Here is a 20,830-nt window from a genome sequence, read left to right on the forward strand (position 1 = left end):
TCTTATTGGAGTGGCCGAAAAGCGGAGACTCCTCCTCCGCCTCCGTCCTCGTGTGGATAATTTGATTCACTCCACAAGCATCCAGGTACTGGTACCTAATACATTCACCTCTTAAAGAAACCAGAACTCCTTGGAGACTAGCTGATTCCTTACTGTGGACAAGAAAAATCAAAGCAGACCTAAGTCTGCCAGAGGATGCCAGAAGCATGTTAATTTTTTTTTCTTTAATCCTCACCTGAAGATATTTTCCCATTGATTTTTAGAGAGAATGGAAGGGAGAGGGAGAGATGAAAAAAAATTGATGTGAGAGAGATAAATCGATTGGTTGCCTCCCTCACACACCCTGACCAGGGCTCAGCCCATGATTGGTTTCTTTAAGAGGTGAATGTATTAGATAGTCCCAGATTGGAGAGAGTGTATTAGATAGTCCATGGGCCAATGCTCTATCCACTGAGCCAAACCAGCTAGGCCAAGGGCATATTAATTTTGAAGCAGTGTTAAGAGGAAAAGAAACACAGAAGAAGAAGAAAAAAAAAAGCAAAATGGAGACAATATGAATATTAGAGAAATAACAAAAGTCTTATGAAAAACCTGAATCCATAATGGCATTAAAATGAGTTAGGCCAAAAAAAAGGTACACACGAGTTCTCCAAAATGTCAACTATTTAAACAATGCCATGCTTTGGTTAATAATTAAGCTATGGCCCTAGCTGATTTGGCTCAGTGAATAGTGTCAGCCTGTGGATTCAAGGGTCCTGGGTTCAATTCTGGTCAGGGCACATGCCTGGGTTGTGGACTCCATCCCCACTAGGATGTCTCCCAGTCTAAGTGTGCAGGAGGCAGCCAATCAATTATTCTCTCTCATCATTGATATTTCTCTCTCTCCCTCTCCCGTCCTCTCTGAAATATATATATATATATATATATATATATATATATATATATATATATATATAGTGTGTATATATATATAGTGTGTATATATATATAGTGTATATATATCTATCTATCTATCTATATATATATATATATATATATATATATATATATATATATATGCTTAAATGACTAAACGACCGGAATGACTGCTCACTATGATGCACACTGACCACCAAGGGGCAGACACTCAATGTACGAACAGCCCCCTGGTGGTCAGTTTGCTCCCACAAGCAAAGTACGGCTCAGCTCTGGCAGCAGTGGGAGGAGCCTCTCCCACCTCCACAGCAGCGCTAAGGAGCAGCGAGTGGAGCGGTAAGGAGTGAATAGGCAGGCAGTAAGGAGCCAGGGGTCCCAGACTGTGAGAGGGCACAGGCCGGGCTGAGGGACCTACCCCCTTTGTATGAATTTCATGCACTAGGCCTCTAGTATAGTAATAATAATAATAATTATTATTATTATAAAGCTGTAAATTTTTTTCTATTTCCAGGCAGTGTTATAACCAGAAATAAAAGAAGCACTGAATTGTATTTTTTTGTGTGATTTTTAAACGAATTTTGTTATTGTGGCACACAAAATATGAGCACAGGAAGGCATTCCCACAGAGAGAGAGAGAAATATCAATGTGAGAGAGACATATTGATTGGTGGGGCCTGGAAGAGAGGACGTGCTATTGACCAGAAATGAACCCTCAAACCTTCAGGCCCAGGCCAACACTCTAAACACTGAGCAAAACCAGCTAGGGCTAAGTGTACACTTTTTATCTGCTTTTTAACGTGTTGAAATAGTATAAAAAGCATGTGACATATTAGACTTGTGATGTTAATTTAATACTAAGGTAGAATAAGTTTAAAGGTTAAATGCTTACTAGTAAATAAATATTAGATCTATAGGTTGAGACTTACTATGTTTCATGAATAATGTTTAGAAACAATTATGAATATACTAGTGGCCCAGTGCACAAAATTTGTGCATGGGGGGGGGGGCTTGTCCCTCAGTGCAGCCTACACTCTCTCCAATCTGGGACTCCTCAGATGTCTGATCCCTGTGAAGTCAGGCCTAAAATGGCAGTCGGACATCCCTCTCAGAATCCAAGACTGCTGGCTCCTAACTGCTCACCTGCCTACCTGATCGCCCTGAACAACTCTGCCTGCTGGCCTGCTCAACCCCAACTGCCTCCACCCTGCCGGTCTGCTTGCCCCCAACTGCCCTCCCTTCCTGGCCTGATTGCCCCTAACTGCCTCTGCCTCGGCCCCAACACCATGGATTTGTCTAGAAGGACACCTGGAAGGTCTCCCAGTCTAATTAGCATATCACCCTTTATTAGCCTAGTTTACTCAAACATATATATATATATATATATATATATATATATATATATATATATATATATATATATATCCTTTCCCAGGGAAGGAAGCCCTCTATATTCCACCCGATGCTGCATTTCCAAGAGGAAGGAATTATTGTTGGTCACGTTCTGGGGGTGGAACTTTTCCCTTCACCTAAAGTCTAGCCTGTTGCTTCTCTAACTACAATGTGTATAGGGATCACCTGCAGATTTGGATTGCAAACCACTGGGATGGGGTGGATGAGAATTTGCATTTCTACCGTGCTTCTGCCGCACCGCCTGCCACTGGCTGGGAGCCATGCTCTGAAGCCCTTGAAGTGCATGTGTCCCACATGGGAGCGTGTGTGCATGTGGCTCTTTTCAGTGGTCCCCGCTACCGGTGACTGAGGGCTGGAGATGCTCCCTCAGCCAGAAGAGCGAGCTCTCGCTCACCCTTACACATGCTCTTGTGTTCTCACTGTGGCTGAAACAAACTATTTCACTGTCAGGGCCCCTTGGTGGTGGTTGCAGGGAATGGGGGATGAGGTGCTGCTATCCTAGTCATTGAAGCAACTGACACCCCCCACCCACTGCTCTTAAGTCTTACACTCCCTGTGCTGATCTCTGATGTGAATGTGGTTTTGCCCCCATCTCAGAGATCAGATCCAAGACTACAGGGCATTTGGATATGGTCCCGGGGAAATAAATAGAATAGGAGAGGAGGCCTGATGTAATTTTACTCATTTTTTGTGATTTCCCCCTACTAGATGTAAGCTCTCTGAGAATCAGGGCTGCATCTCCCGGAGCTAGAACCATGCCGGACACATCCTAGGAGCTCAGTAAGTATGTATGAGTCAAATGAGGCCTGCTTTGGCTCTAAGCATTCAAGCCAACCTTTCTGAAATTCCACATCAGGGTCCAAGTCTTACCTGGTAAAAAGACAGTAGTAAGTGCCTGTTTTGTGCATATATCTCCCTTGAGGGCAGGAAACTGTGGCTAAGGGCAGGATTTGAGTCTTCTTATACCCCTTGCCCTAATGCCATCTCCAAGCCACCTCTGCCTCTGACCCAGCTGCACGGTTCTGCAGGGTCCAGGCCACGGGGAGAGGGCTCCTCACCCAAGGCCACGAAAGGAACAAAGTCAGAGGCAGGAACAGAGGGCTAACCAAAAAAACTTCAAGGGGAATGTGATGAGTTGCCAAACTTGAGAGAGCAGAAGCAAATATCAAAGCCAGGGCCTGCAGCCAGGAATCCATGATCCAGGGAGATGAAGAGCAAGAGCAAGTGGGCTGTGGTAACGGGGAGGCGCCGAGGCCTTCCCTGGGGCAGGCATGTCAGGCTTGCTTTCATGTGCCTCCAGGAGTAGTGCAAGGGTGGGTCAGACAAGATTAAAGGGGGTCAGGAGTAGGAGGAACAAAATGGTATTTCCCGGGAGTGGGGGCTCTTAATTTTCTAAGGTGAGAGCTGGGGTCTTAGACAATATGGGGTCTAAGTTACACAGCTGGTTTCAAATCCCAGCTTCCACTTTCTGACTGTGAACTCTGAGCAAGTTACTTAAAAACCATCTCACCTTGGCTTGCTGTTAGGACATTACAAACCCTTAATCAGCTTAAAATCTGCATATACTGAACTACCTCAAAATGACGTGTGGGCATGCATCACCACAAAGTGTCTACATCAGGATCAAAGGGGATTTAGGGAAAGAAGTCGGCAAAGCAGTTACTAAAGAGGAAAAGCAGAAGGAGAGAATTGTGCCAAACTTAAAAAGTTCTCAGCATGGCCTGAGGAGGGGAGACTGAAAAGAGAAGCAAATCCCTTTGATAACGGAGAAAACATTTTTATGGTCACAGGACACTCAGCAGACGGGGTCTGAGCATCTGATTGTTACCTAATTACTTCCAGGGGGGACCACTAGCATGCCAGCTGGCAAACACATTTTCCCTCCAATGTTGGTGGTTGTCTAATTTTCACTTCCCTTTATTCTCCACTATTTCTTATACCTCACCTCACCCCTATAAAAATATAGGCATTTCTCTGAAAACTGAGAAACTGTGCTGCACAAGAGAAAAAAAAAAGGGGGAGCTTTCTCTTTAATGTCAGTACTCTTTGGGGATTAATTTCCAACTACCCCAACCCAGCATCAAGCAAACTCTGGGGCAGATCCTTATGTGCATTCATGACCTTCCCTCCACCTATATCCACGAGCACTGGGTGAGGAGCCAGAAGATCCAGATTGAAGTGTAAGTCCTGCGACTTAGTAACCAAGTGACATGGAGTTAGTGATTTCTCTGAGCCTCAGTTTTTCCATCTATGAAGACAATGTCTACAGCATCACAATGGAGCTGCAAACACTAGGCAAGACAGTGTGTTTGAAAGTGCTTTGCAAACTGAAAAGTGCTATAGAGTCAGAGTGATATTATTATGGTTGTTGTTTTTACAGCTGTTCATGCTTCAACCACTATGCCTCTAATGTTTGTCGCCAGATCCAATGATAGATCAGTTAGAATTACATTTGGCTGCTAATTATAGAAAACACAAAATAAAAGTGACTTAAACAAGACCGTTTATTTACCTCTCATATAAAATCTGTCCAGAGCTGTTATGGTGCTCCCTGGAATCAAAGACCCAAGATCCTTTTTCTCTTTCTTTATTTTTAGCTGTGAATCTTTAAAATATGTTTTTATTGATTTCTGAGAGAGGGAGGGAGAGGAAGAGAGAGAAACATGGACCAGCTGTCTTCCACATGCCCCCCACTGGGGATCAAGACTGCAACCCAGGCATGTGCCCTGACCGGGAATAGAACCAGTGACTTCCTGGTGAATGGGTCAATGCTCAGCCACTGAGCCACACCAACTGGGCAGTCCTTTTTAACCTGTTGCTTTACCATGGGTAGCTTCCATTGCTAAGGTGATCTCATGGTCCAAAAAGGCTGCAGGAAATTCAGCCATTACATCACAATGCAGCCAACGGAAAGAGAGGTGGAGGTGAACATGGCCTCTCCCCTTTGAAATTGCAGTTCTACTTATGCCCACTGGCCACACACTAGCTGCAAGGGAGCCTGGGAAATATGGTTTTTATTTTTAGTGGCCATGTGCCCAGGTGAAATGGAGGAGTACTATTACAAAGAAGGGGAGATCAAAAATGGCCATTTCTCTGTCATCTCTTTCATCTACCTGCCAGTAGCATTTCACCACTTGCTACGGAAACATCTTTTTCTCTTTACTACTGAGAAGAGAATCACACTGCCCTGGGCTCCCTCCTCTCTTCTATCCTTAAATGTTGGGTGACTTGGGTAGACCTGAGCATCTCTTCCTTTTCCATCCATACTCTCCTCCTCCTAAGTAATCTCATTTAGGGCCAAGGATTCAAATACCAATCCAGATGCCAAAGAAGTCTAAATCCAGCCCTGACATTTCCCCTTGATTCCACTATCATATATGCAGCTGCTATCTGACAACTCCACGTGGATGTCTAATAGGTATCTCAACTTTAACGCTATCTCCACCCACACACTTGCTTCTCTCCAGAACTTGCCCATCATAGTAAATGCCACCAATGACTTAAGCAAGGAAATTTTGGAATTAATTCCTCACTTTCCCACACTGCCTACAACCAAACCATCTGGAAGTCATAGTGGCTGTCTTCAGGACATAACTCAAGGTCACCCTTTTTTTTTTTCTTTTTAATATATTTTATTGATTTTGTACAGAGAGGAAGGGAGATGAGAGCCAGAAACATCGATGAGAGAGAGTCATCGATCAGCGACCTCTCGCACACCCCCTACTGGGGATATGCCCGCAATCAAGGTACATGCCCTTGATCAGAATCGAACCCGGGACCTTGCAGTCCCCAAGCCGACGCTCTATTCCCTGAGCCAAACCGGTTTCGGCAAGGTCACCCATTTTCTTTTAACTCCACCACTGCACTCTCATCCAGAGCACCATCAGCTCTCACCTGGACCTTTGCATAGCCCCCCACTGTGTCCCTCTGCTCTCACTCCTGCTCTATTATCTGTCTTCACACAATGATCACAGTGATATTTTAGTAAGTAAATCAGGACAAAGGTGGTCGATTCAACAGAGCCACTTTGCTCCCTCTTGAAACCCTTCCAAGACGACTGTAAAGTGATTTTTTAAAGTTTTCTCTAAAGAACAAAGGGAACAGGAGGGGAAATAATAGTAACAAAAATTCCAAAGCTGGAAAACAGGACAAATGCCAACTGACTTAGCAGACTCAAGAAGCTGAAACCTAACCCAGGGAAAGTAAAAAAGGAACATGATTTATATCACCGACTTCCCCGAAGTCAAGAACTGATGAGCCCTGACCGGTTTGGCTCAGTGGATAGAGCGTCGGCCTGCAGACTCAGGGGTCCCAGGTTCGATTCCAGTCAAGGGCATGTGCCTTAGTTGCAGGCACATCCCCGGGAGGGTGGGGGGAGGGTGTGCAGGAGGCAGCTGATTGATGTTGACTCTCTTTCCCTTGCCCTTCCACTTTGTAAAAACATCAATAAAATAAAAAAAATAAAAAGAATTGATGGTACTAGGTATCTCTGGAAATGGAGGTAAAAATGGGACCGCTCAAATTCAGTTCAAGAGACAGCTCCCCAAGTCATCTCTTTGACCCTGTGTAGTGGGGGCTGCCCCTCCCAGCACAGCCAGAAGCTGGGAGTTCTTTCTGTGGGAGAGGGTAACAGTGGGTGTGTCTGGGCCGGGGACACCAGGTCCAGTTGAGCACAAGAGTACTGTGCAGCCAACAGGAGAATTGGCAAAAGTGTCCACACTGAATGTTGAGACATCCCTGGTCATTTCCTCCCATTTACTTCCCAGTATGCTGGTGGCCACAGTTCTTTCCAGCAAGAAACTGGGGGAACACTTTCTATGGAATCTGACCAGGCCAGGGAGAAATACCCTAACAAACCCGCTTCCTAAGGTAAGAGCCCCACCTGATGGCCACAGCCGGCCTCCAACACCTCCCTCCTGGGCTGAGCCCCCCTGGCTCAGTGCCCCTCTGAAGTAGAGGCAATAGCAGCTTCCGAGGCAAGGCTCTGACACAAGTGACCAAGACCAAAACAACCCAAAGGAAAGAACCGGGAGGAAACAGCAGGGCGGGAGATGAGCCACATCCTGAAGCCATTGCTTTCCGAGGGTAAATCAGGGGAGGTGTGGCTACCGGAAATAAGGACAGGCTATTCCCCCAGCTGCACTCGCCTTCCTGCCACTGAACACACTGAGCTCTTCCCCACTTCCGCACCCTCCAAACGGGGTTCCCTTCTCCAGGTCTTCACATGGCTGGCTCCTAAGGTCACCTAGAGGCCTTCAGTGAGCACCCACTCTGAAGTCCCCACGAGCCACTTCTTAACACAGGTGTCAGCCCGCTGGTGCTGTAAGTGCACACGGTGAGTGTCTCAGGCAGCGCGAGCTGGATGTGGTCTCTGCCGCCTCCACTCAGCTGTGTCACAGCCAAAGGCTGGCATCGGCAGGACTACACCGGCAGCTGTGGCTATGTTCCAGTAAAGCTCTACAGGACACAAACTCGGACTTCCTATCATTTCACGAGTGTTATTCTCCTTTCGATATTTTTTTTCAGCCATTTAAAAACATGAAAACCATTCTTAGCTCCCAGGGATTAAAAACAAAACAAAACAGGCAGCAGGCCAGATATGGCCAAACTGTTTTGATCCATCATCCTGTTTTGTTTTGTTTTGCCATCAAAGTACTAATCACTTCCTGGCATTTTCTTGTTTATTTACCTTTTTAATGGTTTGTTTATTATCAGTCTCCCCCACTAGAATGGACGTCATGAGGGCAAGGGTCCTTGCATTCTCCCTGGGCAACCTCAGCACCATGCATAGCGCTTGGCATACAGTAGGTGCTCAGTGTTTACTGAGTGCTGGAATGATTGCTGTGCCACAGCAGGCCTCCCCCCGTCCCCCTCCTCCGGGCCCAATCCCTCCTGGAAAGGCCTAAAGGACAATAGTGGCACTCCCACCCTCCTCTTTCCCTACCCTTTCTGCTCTCCTGCTCTTTCCCCCTTTCCTGTGAACTAAGAAAGCTCAGTCTACGGCTGCCTCTTCTCAGTGCTCTCAGACCTAGCAGTGCTTCCCAAAGTGTGGTACGCATACCCACAAGGGTACGGGAAGAGTTTGATGGGGGTACGCATTGCACGGGAGTTTGGTGGGGATATGCACTGCACTGTGCTTAGCTGCGCCTAATTCTACGTTCTCATGAGTACGAGGGGTACTCAGCATTATGAAAGTTATAGAAAGGGTACACATATGTCAAAAGTTTGGGAAACACTGATTAGAGAATAGTGTCAGCACTGGTCCAGCCCACACAGAGGGAGCCGCAGGTTAATGAGGCTGCAAAATTATCCCCTTTGAATCCCAAGCTAGTGAAGGGGAACATAGCACAGCGGCTAATGTGTATTGGTGCTCTGAGGAACGCCAACCGTCTGAATATTCACAAGCATTGGGACTTTTCAGCATGATACAATGGGTTACAAAAAAGGAGCCATCTCTACCAATATCCAAGGGGGGAGAGAGAGAGACTCCTTGCTCCTTGGATAGAAGAATTCAGGTCCCCAAAGTAGAGACAGGCACAAGAGACTCTCACCATTGCTGGCACAGTCCTTTAAGCCCACCCCACTCCCTGGTTGAACATATGCATGAACCACCAGACGCAAATGATCTGGTTTCCAATGGGGGAGGAGGGTGCTGACTAGCACACACAGGTGCTCCCACAACCTGGCAGTAGCACTGCTCAACGTGAATTAGTGAAGTGGCACGTGGGCTTATCAATCACAGTTTTTTGTGAGCGAAGTTCATCCTGTGTGCCTGCTTCCTTCTGGCAGGGGCTACAATGAAGTTCCTCAGATGCCCAGCCAGGAACATCCCACCAGCCCTGCCAGAGCCTCCTTTTGGCCACTTCCAGATCCAGTGGCTTTTTGTGACCCACTGTTGTTTAAACACCTATTGCTGTGCTTCAAAATGCAGTGCTCACAGAACCCGGCTGAGGAGCTTACATGACCCAGGTGGCAGCCAAGCCTCTTGTCTCTGACCCCCATGCTTGCAGGCACCCACGTATAATACTTTCCATTCTCTCAGGAGGGACAGGGCTGGCCTGGTTCAGTTATGATGCCTCTGTGGCCACTGCTTCTGTTGCTCTATTGACAGATGACTTTCATTTCTGTATTTAAAAAAATCAGTGGACAAAAGCCTTTGTGTACATGGTAGACTTTACTGAAGATGTGGAGAGACAAAGGGGGTTTTCATAGCAAAAATACAAAAACTTAGTTGAATATTAGACATCCTTGAGCTTAAAAAGACCCTTAGCCATTTCCAACAACTGGTCTCCAGCCGCCTACAAAGGCACTTGACCCTTTCCCCATCCTTTCTGAGGAAGCAAACAAATTCCAGACAGTTTCCTACTCAGTGACTTAGCCAACATTTGTTCTGTCCTCCCCTTAAGACCCTTCACTGGGGCCCTGGGGCCGGCTCTTAGCCTTGAGGCCTCCTCCCTGCCTGTTTTGCCCCATTTTGCATACAGCTTGTTTTGTTCTCTAAAAATAAGTGAGGTATGTGTGTGTGTGTGTGTGTAGAGCAGTTAGGTGAGGTATGTTTGTGTAGAGCAGTTAGGTGAAGTGTTTTGTGTGTATGTGTGGAGAGCAGTTAGGTGAAATGTGTGTTTGTGTGTGTGTGTGTGTGGAGCAGTTAGGTGAAATGTGTGTGTGTGTGTGTGTGTGTGTGTATGTATGAATAGTTAGGTGAAATTTTTATACCCCCAAGTCAGTGATTTTCAACCATGTGCTGCAATAATCATGCAACACCTGACTATTATATTAAGTCAGGAGCGCTGACCGCCTTTCCTTTAGGTTGTCAAATAAAAAAATGACAACAGGCAACACAATAGCTATCCGGTGTGAATGAACCAAAATTATACCTATTCTTTTTTTGTCAGATCAGCAAAAAATATACTTTTGGTGTGCCGTGGAGTTTTAGTAACTCACTCATGGTGTTCAAGCTGGAAAAGGCTGAAACCTCTACCTTGATAGCCTTCTCAGCGCTCACTGGGACTCAGGGTGCGGGCGCTCTTCCTCCCAGCAGCCGCTCAAGTCAAAGCCCTTTAACTCGCGTTTACAAATGCGGTTATGAAGACTCCGAGAAGTTAGTCATCTGCACCAGATCATACGGCTGTAAGAAGGCAATTCTGCTTCAGACGAGCCTGGCTCCAGGGTTTAAGGTTTTAAAAACAACTTGTATAGAATTAACTGGCAAAAAGCTTTTTGTTTTCATCTTGGAACTGACGTAAAAGATAATGGAATAAGAGCCCAAACACAAATGGCCACTGGGTAAAACCAAACACATCGCTGCTTGGCCTCACGTTCCTCCTCTGTGAGGTGTGGCCCACTCCAGGCCCAGCCCCGCCAGTTGTCAGAGCTACCCACTGCCATCACACTTGCTTACAAGAGGTGCCAGCCCTCCTACTTCTGGCCCTATCACCACCCTGCCCACTGTCCTCTGAACCCCACAACCAGGGACAGGGAGCAGATGTACAAAGTATGTAGGAGGCCTGGGCCAGGCCACACCATGGCAGCCCCTTGTTCCTCTCTCCCCTGGCTTCAGTCCTGAAAGGGCAGAGCCTGTGTCCACACATCCGCACGCACACAACACACTTGTGTACACGCACCTTAAAGGCATGTATCTCTTGTTAGATCATCCTACTCTATAGGAGCTCTTTGGTGGCCACTGGGTCACAGGCTGCTCTGTCATCATCAGACCCCACCAGACAGGCAGTATTTCCACATCCCCATCTCCATGGCAGTGCCTGCTCGCTATAAATTGTAATAGGAGGGCAAGGCTCTACCCAAGAGGCCTCAGGAAGCCTGCACACCTCCCTGGCCCCAATGGCATGGATCCCACGGCCTGTACACGTGTGGTCATTCAGGCCCCAGTTGGCTCCAGAAGCGGTGCCTGGTCTACAGGAAGTAACAGACCAGGAAGGCTATGGCCTCCACCCACAGAAGCTGCGTCTAGGAGGAGACAGACTCAGAAGCAGACAATTACATGTGCTTCTCAGTAGTCCAGGCAGCTCCAGTGCTGCTTTCTAAAATTCAGATAAAAAAGACTCATTCCTTTGCTTAAAACATTTCCAAGACCCCCTTCCCATGGAGTAAAACCCCAAGTCCTTACCGAGTGAGGGGGTTTGCCCAGCGGAGGAGCGAGCCCCCACCTGGACGGCTGGCTGCAGCCTCTGAACCTCAGCCCTGCGTCTCCCCCTCTGTACCCCGACACACTGTCGTCTCTGGCCTGGAACACACCAGTCACTGTCCTGCCCTGGCCCTCCTCAGGCATGAGGCTCCCCAGTGCCCCACCCTCAGCACACTCCTCCCACAGCCTGTATCCGTTCACATCTGGTTTCCTTGCTCACTTTTTCTTCCTCAGTAAAGTGCGAGTTCCCCAAGGACCTCGTCTGTCTTGGTCACCAACACATTCCCAGGGCCTGGCACAGCGCAGAATTTAAATAAATATGTGCCACACGTGTGAATAAATGTATGAATACTGCCAGAACGTTAGTGCTCATTCTGTGCCCCCTTCCTCACCTTCAAAACGGGGACAGCACAGTACCTGTGGGGTGAGGGTTAGCAGAGATGACAGAAGTACATGTATATAGCAGGTGCTCTAACGGGTCAGGACTGGAATGCTTTGGCCACACAAGAGGAGTGGCAAACCCTTCTGCATGCGAAGAGGTGATGCTGGTTCCTGAAGCATAAATAACCATTCTCCAGTGGGGGCAGAGGCCACGGCCAAGAGGCAGAGGCATGCTGGGAAGGATGAGTGATTCAGAGCACCCAGGGCATGTCAGTGAGGCTGCAGAAGGGGGGCTGGGTCGGGTCTCCTATCTGCCCCGAGGGTCGCAGTCTGCCCTCCAACAGTGGGACGGACTCTACAGCTCATCTGTTCCCCACAGCGGCTATAAGTAGGTGAATCTCCATTAGGTTACTGAGGTCAGTTCCTAAGGAAAAGGGAAAACTCACAGCCAGCACTTGGCCCAGCAACATCTGCAGACGCCTTCCCACTCATGATACAAAAAGACCCGCCCCCCCCCCACCTGTGCGTCTGTCCCACGGCCAACAGGCTGCTCACACATCCTCCGTGAGCATTTGTCTGGAGGTTCCCAGTCAGCTAGCAGGGCAGACATCATGAGCTCCCTTATCCAAACAGCCCCAGGAAAAGGGAAGGGCAGAGGGGAGAGGGCAAGACTGTGCTGGTGACTGGGGGCAGGGCGGACAGCCTTACACAAACACAATCCCTCACAGACAGGCGGGAACATGCCAGCCCGAGCCAGGGACTTGGGGACCCCACGCCCCACCTCGGCCCCCTGCACAGTAGTGTTAAGCGACTCAGTATGAGGTCTAGCAGTAGTCCGTGTGCTTGTTACAGCTTTTTAATAGAGAGGGGTTCTGGTCTGTGGAGGACAGAGGGAGACTAGGTAACCCACCCAGAAGGAGGGCCAGCCTTCCTCCTGCTTGTGTATCCAAACATGGCCCATCCACGAACGGGCAGCCCCTCACCACTGGGCCCCTTCCCTGAATCACCCACTCCCTGCTCACTCCCATCCCTGAAGTCCAGTTGCTCTGAGGATCAGATCAGCCAGTTTTCCAATCTGACTCCTTTGGCTGAAAGCTCCTACTATTAACAAAGTGTATTCATCAAACACTATGCGAGGCTCTCTACATAAACGAGGTAGGTACTGTTATTACACCCATTTTACAGTTGGGGAAACTGAGGCACAGTGAAGTTAAGGAACTTGCCCCAAGGTCACAGGGCTAGGCAGTAGCAAAACACCAGGATTTCAATCCTAGTGGTCTAACGCTAGCTCCTAACCACCAGTCTGTACCCCTCCGAAATACTGTCTTCCTCATTAGTGTATTTATATATATTATCTTCCTGAGCATGGGGCACACACAGTAAACACCTGTAGGCAGGTTGAATCCCCAGGCACCTGGGATTGTGGTTCCCATTGGGGATGATACCAAAGGGCCACTAGATGGCAGCAGAGAGCCAGGCCCAGGCCTCCCTGGGGAGGGTGCGTGATAAGCTAATTATCATAACGTTTGTTTAGTGCATCCTGCACCAGGCACTTTGTAGGCATTCTCTCTCCTCCTCACTAAGGCCTCCTAACATATTATTGCCTGCCCCCTTCACAGGCTCAGAAGGGGGGAGACATCTGTCCAAATCAGGCAGCTAGGAATACTAGGATGAAGCCCGGACTGCTCAAACTCAAAGCCTGACTGTTAGCAGGAAGTAAACAGGCGGTTGGCTCTAGGCTCAGCGCTGGTTCCACACCCTTTTCCTCCAGCCCTGGGGAGCTCAGAAACTACTGTTTGGGGAGGGAGTGGATGGCCCCGGCTGGCCCTGAGGTGGTCACCACCCGACAGGCACGTTGGCTGGGAGGTAGGTAAGACTTACCGGTCAGAACTGGATGGTCTCAGAGACCACTGGGTCACCACAGACCTCTGACCAACTTTCTTGGCCTTTGCCACCAAAAAGGGTGCTGCATGACGCCAGCCTCTTCAAAACTCGGCAGCCTGCTTCGGCACTGCCCTCCTGCCCTCCGTCTCCAATCTGGAGCCAGTCCCCTCAACAAGCCAGCAGGGCCATGGAATCCACAACCACTGGAGATGAATAAAACTGAACGGCTCAGTGACCCTTCCAGCAACTCAGTCACCTCCACACCTAAACCCACCCCTGGGTCGGACGGGCCTCCTGGTTGGCTGCCCCGCGGTAGGGGTGGCAGAGGTGCCAGGCAGTCAGCTGCAGCACGCTTAGGGAGCCGCGGCACACGCTTGATCATGCACAGAACGGGAGCCACGTGGCCATCCTCAGGCCTGCCGGAGTGGCCGGCAGCAGAGTGCAGGGGCTCCAGGCAGCAGAGGGACCATCCAGCGTGACCTTCAGCGTCCGGCGGCATTCCTGGCTGAGTCCACTGGGGCAATGGCTTCAGAATTGCCCATGATGCATCTCTGGGGCTGCTTCCAGCCCGCTTCCCAGACTGGCCCCCCTCTCAGACAGTCCCTCCCAGGGCTTCTACAGCCAGGTGCGGTCCTCTGAAAATACACATCTTGGGTTTATTTGGGGTTGGGCACTGCAGGCTGAGGCACAATTTGTCCCTGGGGAGGAAGGGTCAGCGTGCTCGGCACTTCAAGGGGCTGTCCCTGCAGGTCCCCACCCCATGTCCCCGAACACACACACACACACACACACATCTCTTCCCCCATCCCTGCTCCCCGAGTCTCTTATTCTTTCACCAGCCGGTAGATGTGGTGTTGAGCCCCGTGTTCGCTGGCTGACACCTCGAAGACATATGCAATGCACAGCAGAGTCTCCTGTGTGTCTCTGTTGGTGACCACCTGTGGGTGAGAGGAAAGGTGAGGGTTAAGGCCCAGACGAGGGCGTGCCTTCTGCTGGACCCTCCGCCCCGCCCCGCGGCGCCCCACCCCGCCCCGCCCCGCGCCCACACCTGCAGGATGGTGAAGTTCTCCAGCACGCTGTTCATCATGTACTTCTCGGGCAGGTGCTTCAGCTTGTGGATGAAGTTGATCATGTACTCACAGAGCGGGGACCGGTGGATGCGGTAGGAGTAGTGGCCGTTTTCGTAGCGGGCGTACTCTGTCTGCAGGACCCAGGGGACAGCAGGACTTAGGTTCCCTCTGGCCACAGCCAGCCCAGGACCCGCCACTTGGGGACGCCCCATGACCCACTGACTCTTAAGAGGAAAGAAAGGCAGAAGGCCTAGAGGCTCTTGTGATCAGAGCCCTCCTCCTCCCTCGGTAACAGGGGCTCGATGGCAGCAGAGGAACCGTCCACCTTGAGCTCCGATACTCAGAGGTGAGCACGGGGGGAGGAGTGCTTCAAGGCAGAGTAGCAGCAATAGGCAAGACGGGATAGATGACGGCTCAGTCCTGACCACACACCGAAGCAGCATGGGGAAGGGTGCACAGGAGCCCGTGTGGCCATGGAACCGTCGTGTATACACACACAGACACACACATATACCGACGAAATCTGAATCAGACTGTAAGTGGCATCAATGTTAACTCCTGGTTGCCCATAGAATTCTGCCCTCTGGGGAACTGGGTGAAGGGTTCATGGAATTATAATTGTATGATTGTTCACAATTACTTCAAAACAAAAATTTAATTTAAAATGAATAACTTGAAGTGCTTTTTACAAACAGCTATTTCCCCGATTCCACCCTGGAGATGCTGGGGTAAGTGCTGTGCAGTGGGGTTCATGCATTGGAAAGTTTCAAAAGCTCCAGCGATCTAGGTGCAGCCAGGGGTGAGAACACGGGGCAGGGGGTGCCTCCTCCCTGCTACCAGCCCGGCATTTGGTCGTGATCAACATGAGGTGGGTTATCAATAACTAAGAGACGGTGAGGGTGAGACTGCATTAGTTCAGGCAAATTTGGGAGAAGCAGCGGGCATGCGTGAAGAACAACGTGAAACAGTTTAAAGGTCTGTTTCACAAGTGCACAGGGTACTCCTACCTCCACTTTCTCCACCACCTGCTTGCCGAACGAGCAGACCTTGGTGGAGCAGGTGATTATCATGTTCTCGGGACTCTCGTACTGGCTGGAGACCCCGTAGAAGGAGCTGCCTTCGTCCTCCATATTGGTGTTGAGGTCTGCCTGGAGACATGGGAAAGCCAAGAAGCAGACAGGTAAGTGAGCAGGCCCACGATCCGGGCGGAGACAAGGACACCTCGGGGGCCCCAGCCCAGGTACTTGGGCCAGGAAGCAATCGGGAGGCTCTGAATGGAACCTGGACAGTAGGCGGCTGGAACACTCCCACCTTTCTTCTCTTGCACAAGGTGAGGTTCTGCTGCCTGAACTACAGCGAAAAACACTGGGATCTGCATCAGTTACAAGGCAAAAACTTGGACTGTGCCTGGAAAGAACTGGCAGGAAGCTCAAGCGCCTGGGAAAGGCAGGCACCTGTATAGGCTGGGGGGGAGGGGGGGGGCGTTGAGAGGGAAGCATGAGGGGTCAGGGGGCATCTGAGGGACCAGGACATAAAATGATGTCTCTCAGACTTTAGCCACTGCTGGCCTCCCTTTGTTTTGTGTGTGTGTGTGTGTGTGTGTTTTAATACATTTTATTGATTTTTTACAGAGAGGAAGAGAGTTAGAAACATCGATGAGAGAAAAACATTGATCAGCTGCCTCCTGCACACCCCCGACTGGGGATGTGCCCGCAACCAAGGTACATGCCCTTGACCAGAATCGAACCCGGGACCTTCCAGTCCGCAGGCCGACGCTCTATCCACTGAGCCAAACCAGTTTCGGCATGGCCTCCCTTTGATTAAGGCTACATTCATGTACCACCTATCACAGGTCCTACTATGCCCCTAATGGTTTCTTTTAAATCAACTCACTCTTATTCCCTAACTCCATTCTTGGCAATACAGTCACGAAATCAGAGGTTCTATTTTTCTAATATACATGAAAATAATTGCATTTCTTTCCTTTTCTTTTCTTTATGTTTATTCATGTGCCACCTAAAAGAACACTATGCACCAAGCTTTGGAAGGGAGAAGAGCCTCTCTCAAGCTCTTCAGACTGTACAAAGGGAGCACTGCCCCAGCACCCCAAAGTGACTGGACATGCCCTTCATCGCCCCCAGCCAGCAAGACCTGTTCAGTTGGCCTTGCCTCTTCCAGATGGTAAGCACCCTGGAGGCAAGAACTAAGATCTCCCAGGGCTGGGTGCAAGGATGGGCCTTCAATAAGTCACGTGTGGCTGTTCCACCGCTCACCTCTGGGTGGCGCCCGGTGAGAAGAGAGAGGTCCCTTGGTCCCAAGGAGGGACCCTGCAATCTCCTGCTGAGGAGGGGAGTCCTCTCAGCTCCAGCTCTGCCCCAATTCAGATATACAGCAGGGCTTCTGCACCTCTCCCCACTCACCTGGCCTACCAATCAGTCACCGTGTATCCTGCCCAGCCCCGCAAAGCGAGGGCAGCGGGGGCCCAGAGAGGCTGAAACACTGTCTTTGCTCTCAAAGAACTGAAACTTGTGGGAGAGCAAGCAGGATAAGTGAGCTGGTTGTCGGGGGTAGAATGGAGGGAAGGGGGCTGGGGAAGACAGAGAACCCACAACGACAATCCAAAGTCTGCCCCGGCACCTGCCCCGTGGTGACGCTGCAAGCCCAGGAGATGCCGGCCAAGAACGCAGACAATGCACCCAGATGCCCCACCTCGTCCTCAGTGCCTCTTCTTTCCGATTACAACCCCACCCTTCTCCTTCCCACCCCTGTATCCCCCCCATACTCTAAGCACATCCCCAAACAGGCTGCTTCTCTACTCACTCAGCCCAAGAAGAAAGCTGCTCCCACTACATTACCCTGCAAGGTGCCCCCCACCACTTGCCTTCCTGCCCTCAGAATGCCCCTTGTTCCCTATCTTCCACCCTATTCATAGCTGTGGTGCGGGTGGGCAGCTCACAGGCCGTGCCTGGAACAGGTGTGGGGGATCGGGTGACTGACAGATGAGCTGGACAGCCGTAGCCTGGGTGTGGGGGCTGGAGGGGCTCAGATTCATTGTCATGTGCTGGTATGTGCCTGGGAGAAATGTCAGAGCCCAGAAGGGAACAGCAGACAGTCTGGGGTACTCTCTCCCTTCGTGGCCTCAGCCCAGCTCTGCCCAGCATTTGCAATTTGCTGACAGGCATTAATGGTCATCAGTGTCCAGGAGTCCCCTCTCTCCACCCCCCAAGAACAGAGGTGTCCTCTGCTGGTCTCACATGTCCTGGGGAGGAGGTGAGGTCTCAGCTTCTCAGTCCTGCTCCAAACCCCACCGTATGAGTCCAACAGAGCACAGCTCACAATTCAACCCCTCCTGCACCCAGATGCCACTCCCAGCCGGGAACAATTTGTCCTGGCAGTCCACCGAGCCACTGCTGCCATTCCTTCCATAACAGCAGCCCTCTCAGTGGGACATCAAAGTCCTCCTCTCTCTCCAGCGAGCTCTGATCTCCCCAGCATGCCTGCACAAGGCCTGGGCGGGAGCAGAATACTGCTAGCAGGAGAAGAAAGAGAGACTTCAGGAGAGGGGCACTGTTTCACTGTTTCCTTGCCTTTGTCATTGCCCGTGGCCAGTCTCACACTAGCTGATGGGCCGGGGAGGGGGTGGGCAGGCCAGGGCCCAGGAGATGAGGCTTCAGATGTCTGCAGACTCCAAGCTGCCTGTGAGGACCCCATGGCTGGTCCAAAGTCTCTTGATCTGTGACCAGGAGCAATTCTTTTCCCACATTTGCACTTCCCTGGTGCCTCTGCCTTCCCCAAGAAAGAGAAAGAGCAAAGAGGAGATGCCTGCCAAGATGTAGTGGCCACTGACACACCCCCATCTCTGATTTCTCTGTCCTCACGCTGCCCAGGCCTCTGGCCTACTGCCTCCCTTCACTGCCATTCCCCTCCCTCTCCCCCAACCCCCCCCCCCCCCAGGTCCTCAGAGACACAGCTTGTAGCAAGCCCTCAAAACTGAACGTTTCTTTCTTTTTTCAGATGGAGAAACAGAGGCCCAGAGAAGGTGAGATTTGCTTGTTGAGGCCCAGTGTCGCCCGCCTTGTGCCCCCCTGACACTCTGGAAGGGCCATGCGTGGCCACCACGCTCCCCTGCACAGCAGTTCCGGCCCCAGGACCCTGAGATCCATTCTGGATTCTGCCACTCGGAATGTGAGTTCCTGGAAGACGAGGGCCACGTCGGGTCCGCACAGCGCAGGTGGTGTGCACAGCCCAGGCCGGAGCACGGAGGCCAAGCGTGGAAGCTGCCTCATCACGTGTCCTGGGCCCCGCTCTTCCCTCCCTCCCTTCTCCTCCCATCAATCCCACCTCCCACCTCCTCACAGAGGCAGAGTGAGGGAGAGGGCATGGGCCACGAGCACGGCTACGAAACAGACAGGACAAGGGACGGCTGGGCTCTAGAAAATCCAAGAAGCCCCACTGCCCAGCTCTACACTGAGGGCACAGGGCTGAGTCTGCTCTCTCTGTGCCGCCAAGATCCGTGTTCCTCGGGGTCTGGGGATCCTTTTCCCGGCAATCAGAGCCTCCTCTGACAGGAGGAGGGGAGCACCAGGATCCTGCATGGAGTACTTGGCAAGGTTTAGTGTAATGGTTCTGAGCTCACACCCTGGAGCCAGACCGCCCGGGTCTGAATCCTGGTCCTGCCACTAGGAAGCGGGTGAAGCCGGCAAGCCACTTCACCTCTGTGCCTGCCTCCCCGAGATGGAAGGCGGCTGTCAGTTCGACCTACGCTGGGGGTGTGGTGAGGACAAACATGCTGATGGAGGTGATGTGATGCAAGCAGTGCCCGGGGTCATCTTTCACCGACCACCACACACCTCGCTGTGTGTGGGTACCAAGCCCAGAGAGAGTTCATCCTGGCCGGGTAGATCAAGGCTGAGCCCCTCCTTACTCCATGCCTCAGTCTCTCCCCATGTGTGGAACTGGAGGCCCAGGATGGTCCTCATCTAGATGGTGGCTGGAAGAATGCAGAATATTATCTCCAACTAACAGAAGGCAGGAGCCGGTGAAAAGAGCCCCCAATATGCCACCTCCCACTCCATGGTCTTTTCCCATAAATGCCTCCTGCTAACCAGGCCTCCCTTCTGACCCTCGGGGTAGCTGAGGCAGTGCTGAGGAGCAGCCCAGATCACATCAACCAAGCTCCTTCTCCGAGTCAAGGCTAAGCCTGGACAGACTTGGGGTTGGGGAAGGTGGTATAGGTCGAAGGGAAGGCCAGAAGCCTCCCTACGTGCAGAGCAGGAAGGGAGCTACCACAATGGCTCTACAGGGACAATGCTTTCCAGCTGCCCACGGTAGAGCCTCCTGGTTCCAATTCCCATGGTCAGGCAGGAAGGGAGAGTAGGGAGAAGAAGTAAGACTGTTTGAGCCCTTTCCGGCTGAGGTCCTAAAGAGACTGCTGTCCCTCCCCGGGCCTATGGTATAGCAGTCTCCTACTTGTTTCCAGTCTGGACAGCTGATATACCCAACTAAGCACAACTCTGGCCATGCCATGCCCTGTTCAAACACTCCAGTGATTCCTCATTACCTAAAGAGAAGGGACAGCAAATACACAGTAAACGTGGCACTGTCTTCCCCCGTGACAGGCATTACCAGTCAATCCAGCACTCTCTCTCCACACCCTCTTCAACGCAGCCTTCCTTCCAACAACGATGGCCAGGCCACTGCAGTGACACAAGGTTAAACCCATTTTTCTGGACACCCGGTTAAAATGGGTTACAAACCACACAAGTTCATTTTTCCCCTTCCAGACAGCCAACTAGAATGATAGCGAAGAACTTTTAAAAATGTGCTGCACCACAAAGGCGAAGGAAACAGAGAAGAGGCCATAATGACAGAGTTCAACAAATTTGAGGAGCCTGAAGGTGGACCAGAACTAGAATGGATTCTGTGGGGCAAAGGAAGCAAAAGGAATTACAAAAGTGCTCTCTGAAGGAAGACAGACAGGAAGTGAGCTGATGTACTTGAGAGAAGCCTTGAGTAGCTTGGCACT

At 50.8% G+C, this 20,830-nt stretch overlaps 1 protein-coding gene across 5 annotated transcripts in view; it reads right to left on the minus strand.

Moving 5' to 3' along the window:
- Nucleotides 1-9,480: 9,480 nt before the first annotated feature.
- TEAD4 (TEA domain transcription factor 4) overlaps nt 9,481-20,830 on the minus strand; it is a 66,590-nt gene continuing 55,240 nt past the window's right edge. For 2 of the 5 annotated variants that reach the window (XM_045588360.1, XM_036454507.2), the window contains 4 exons: nt 15,765-15,953; nt 14,784-14,936; nt 14,516-14,673; nt 9,481-12,895 (listed from right to left, as the gene is read on the minus strand). In XM_045588360.1, coding sequence (XP_045444316.1) covers nt 14,560-14,673; nt 14,784-14,936; nt 15,765-15,953 — 456 coding nt within the window. In that variant the 3' untranslated portion in view covers nt 9,481-12,895; nt 14,516-14,559. Of the gene's footprint in view, nt 12,896-14,371; nt 14,674-14,783; nt 14,937-15,764; nt 15,954-20,830 lie in introns of those variants that run through there. The other 3 variants (XM_036454508.2, XM_036454511.2, XM_045588359.1) reach the window with 3 other exon arrangements.

This window comes from Pipistrellus kuhlii, unplaced genomic scaffold, assembly GCF_014108245.1.
Source record: "Pipistrellus kuhlii isolate mPipKuh1 unplaced genomic scaffold, mPipKuh1.p scaffold_m20_p_3, whole genome shotgun sequence".
NCBI lineage: Eukaryota > Metazoa > Chordata > Mammalia > Chiroptera > Vespertilionidae > Pipistrellus > Pipistrellus kuhlii.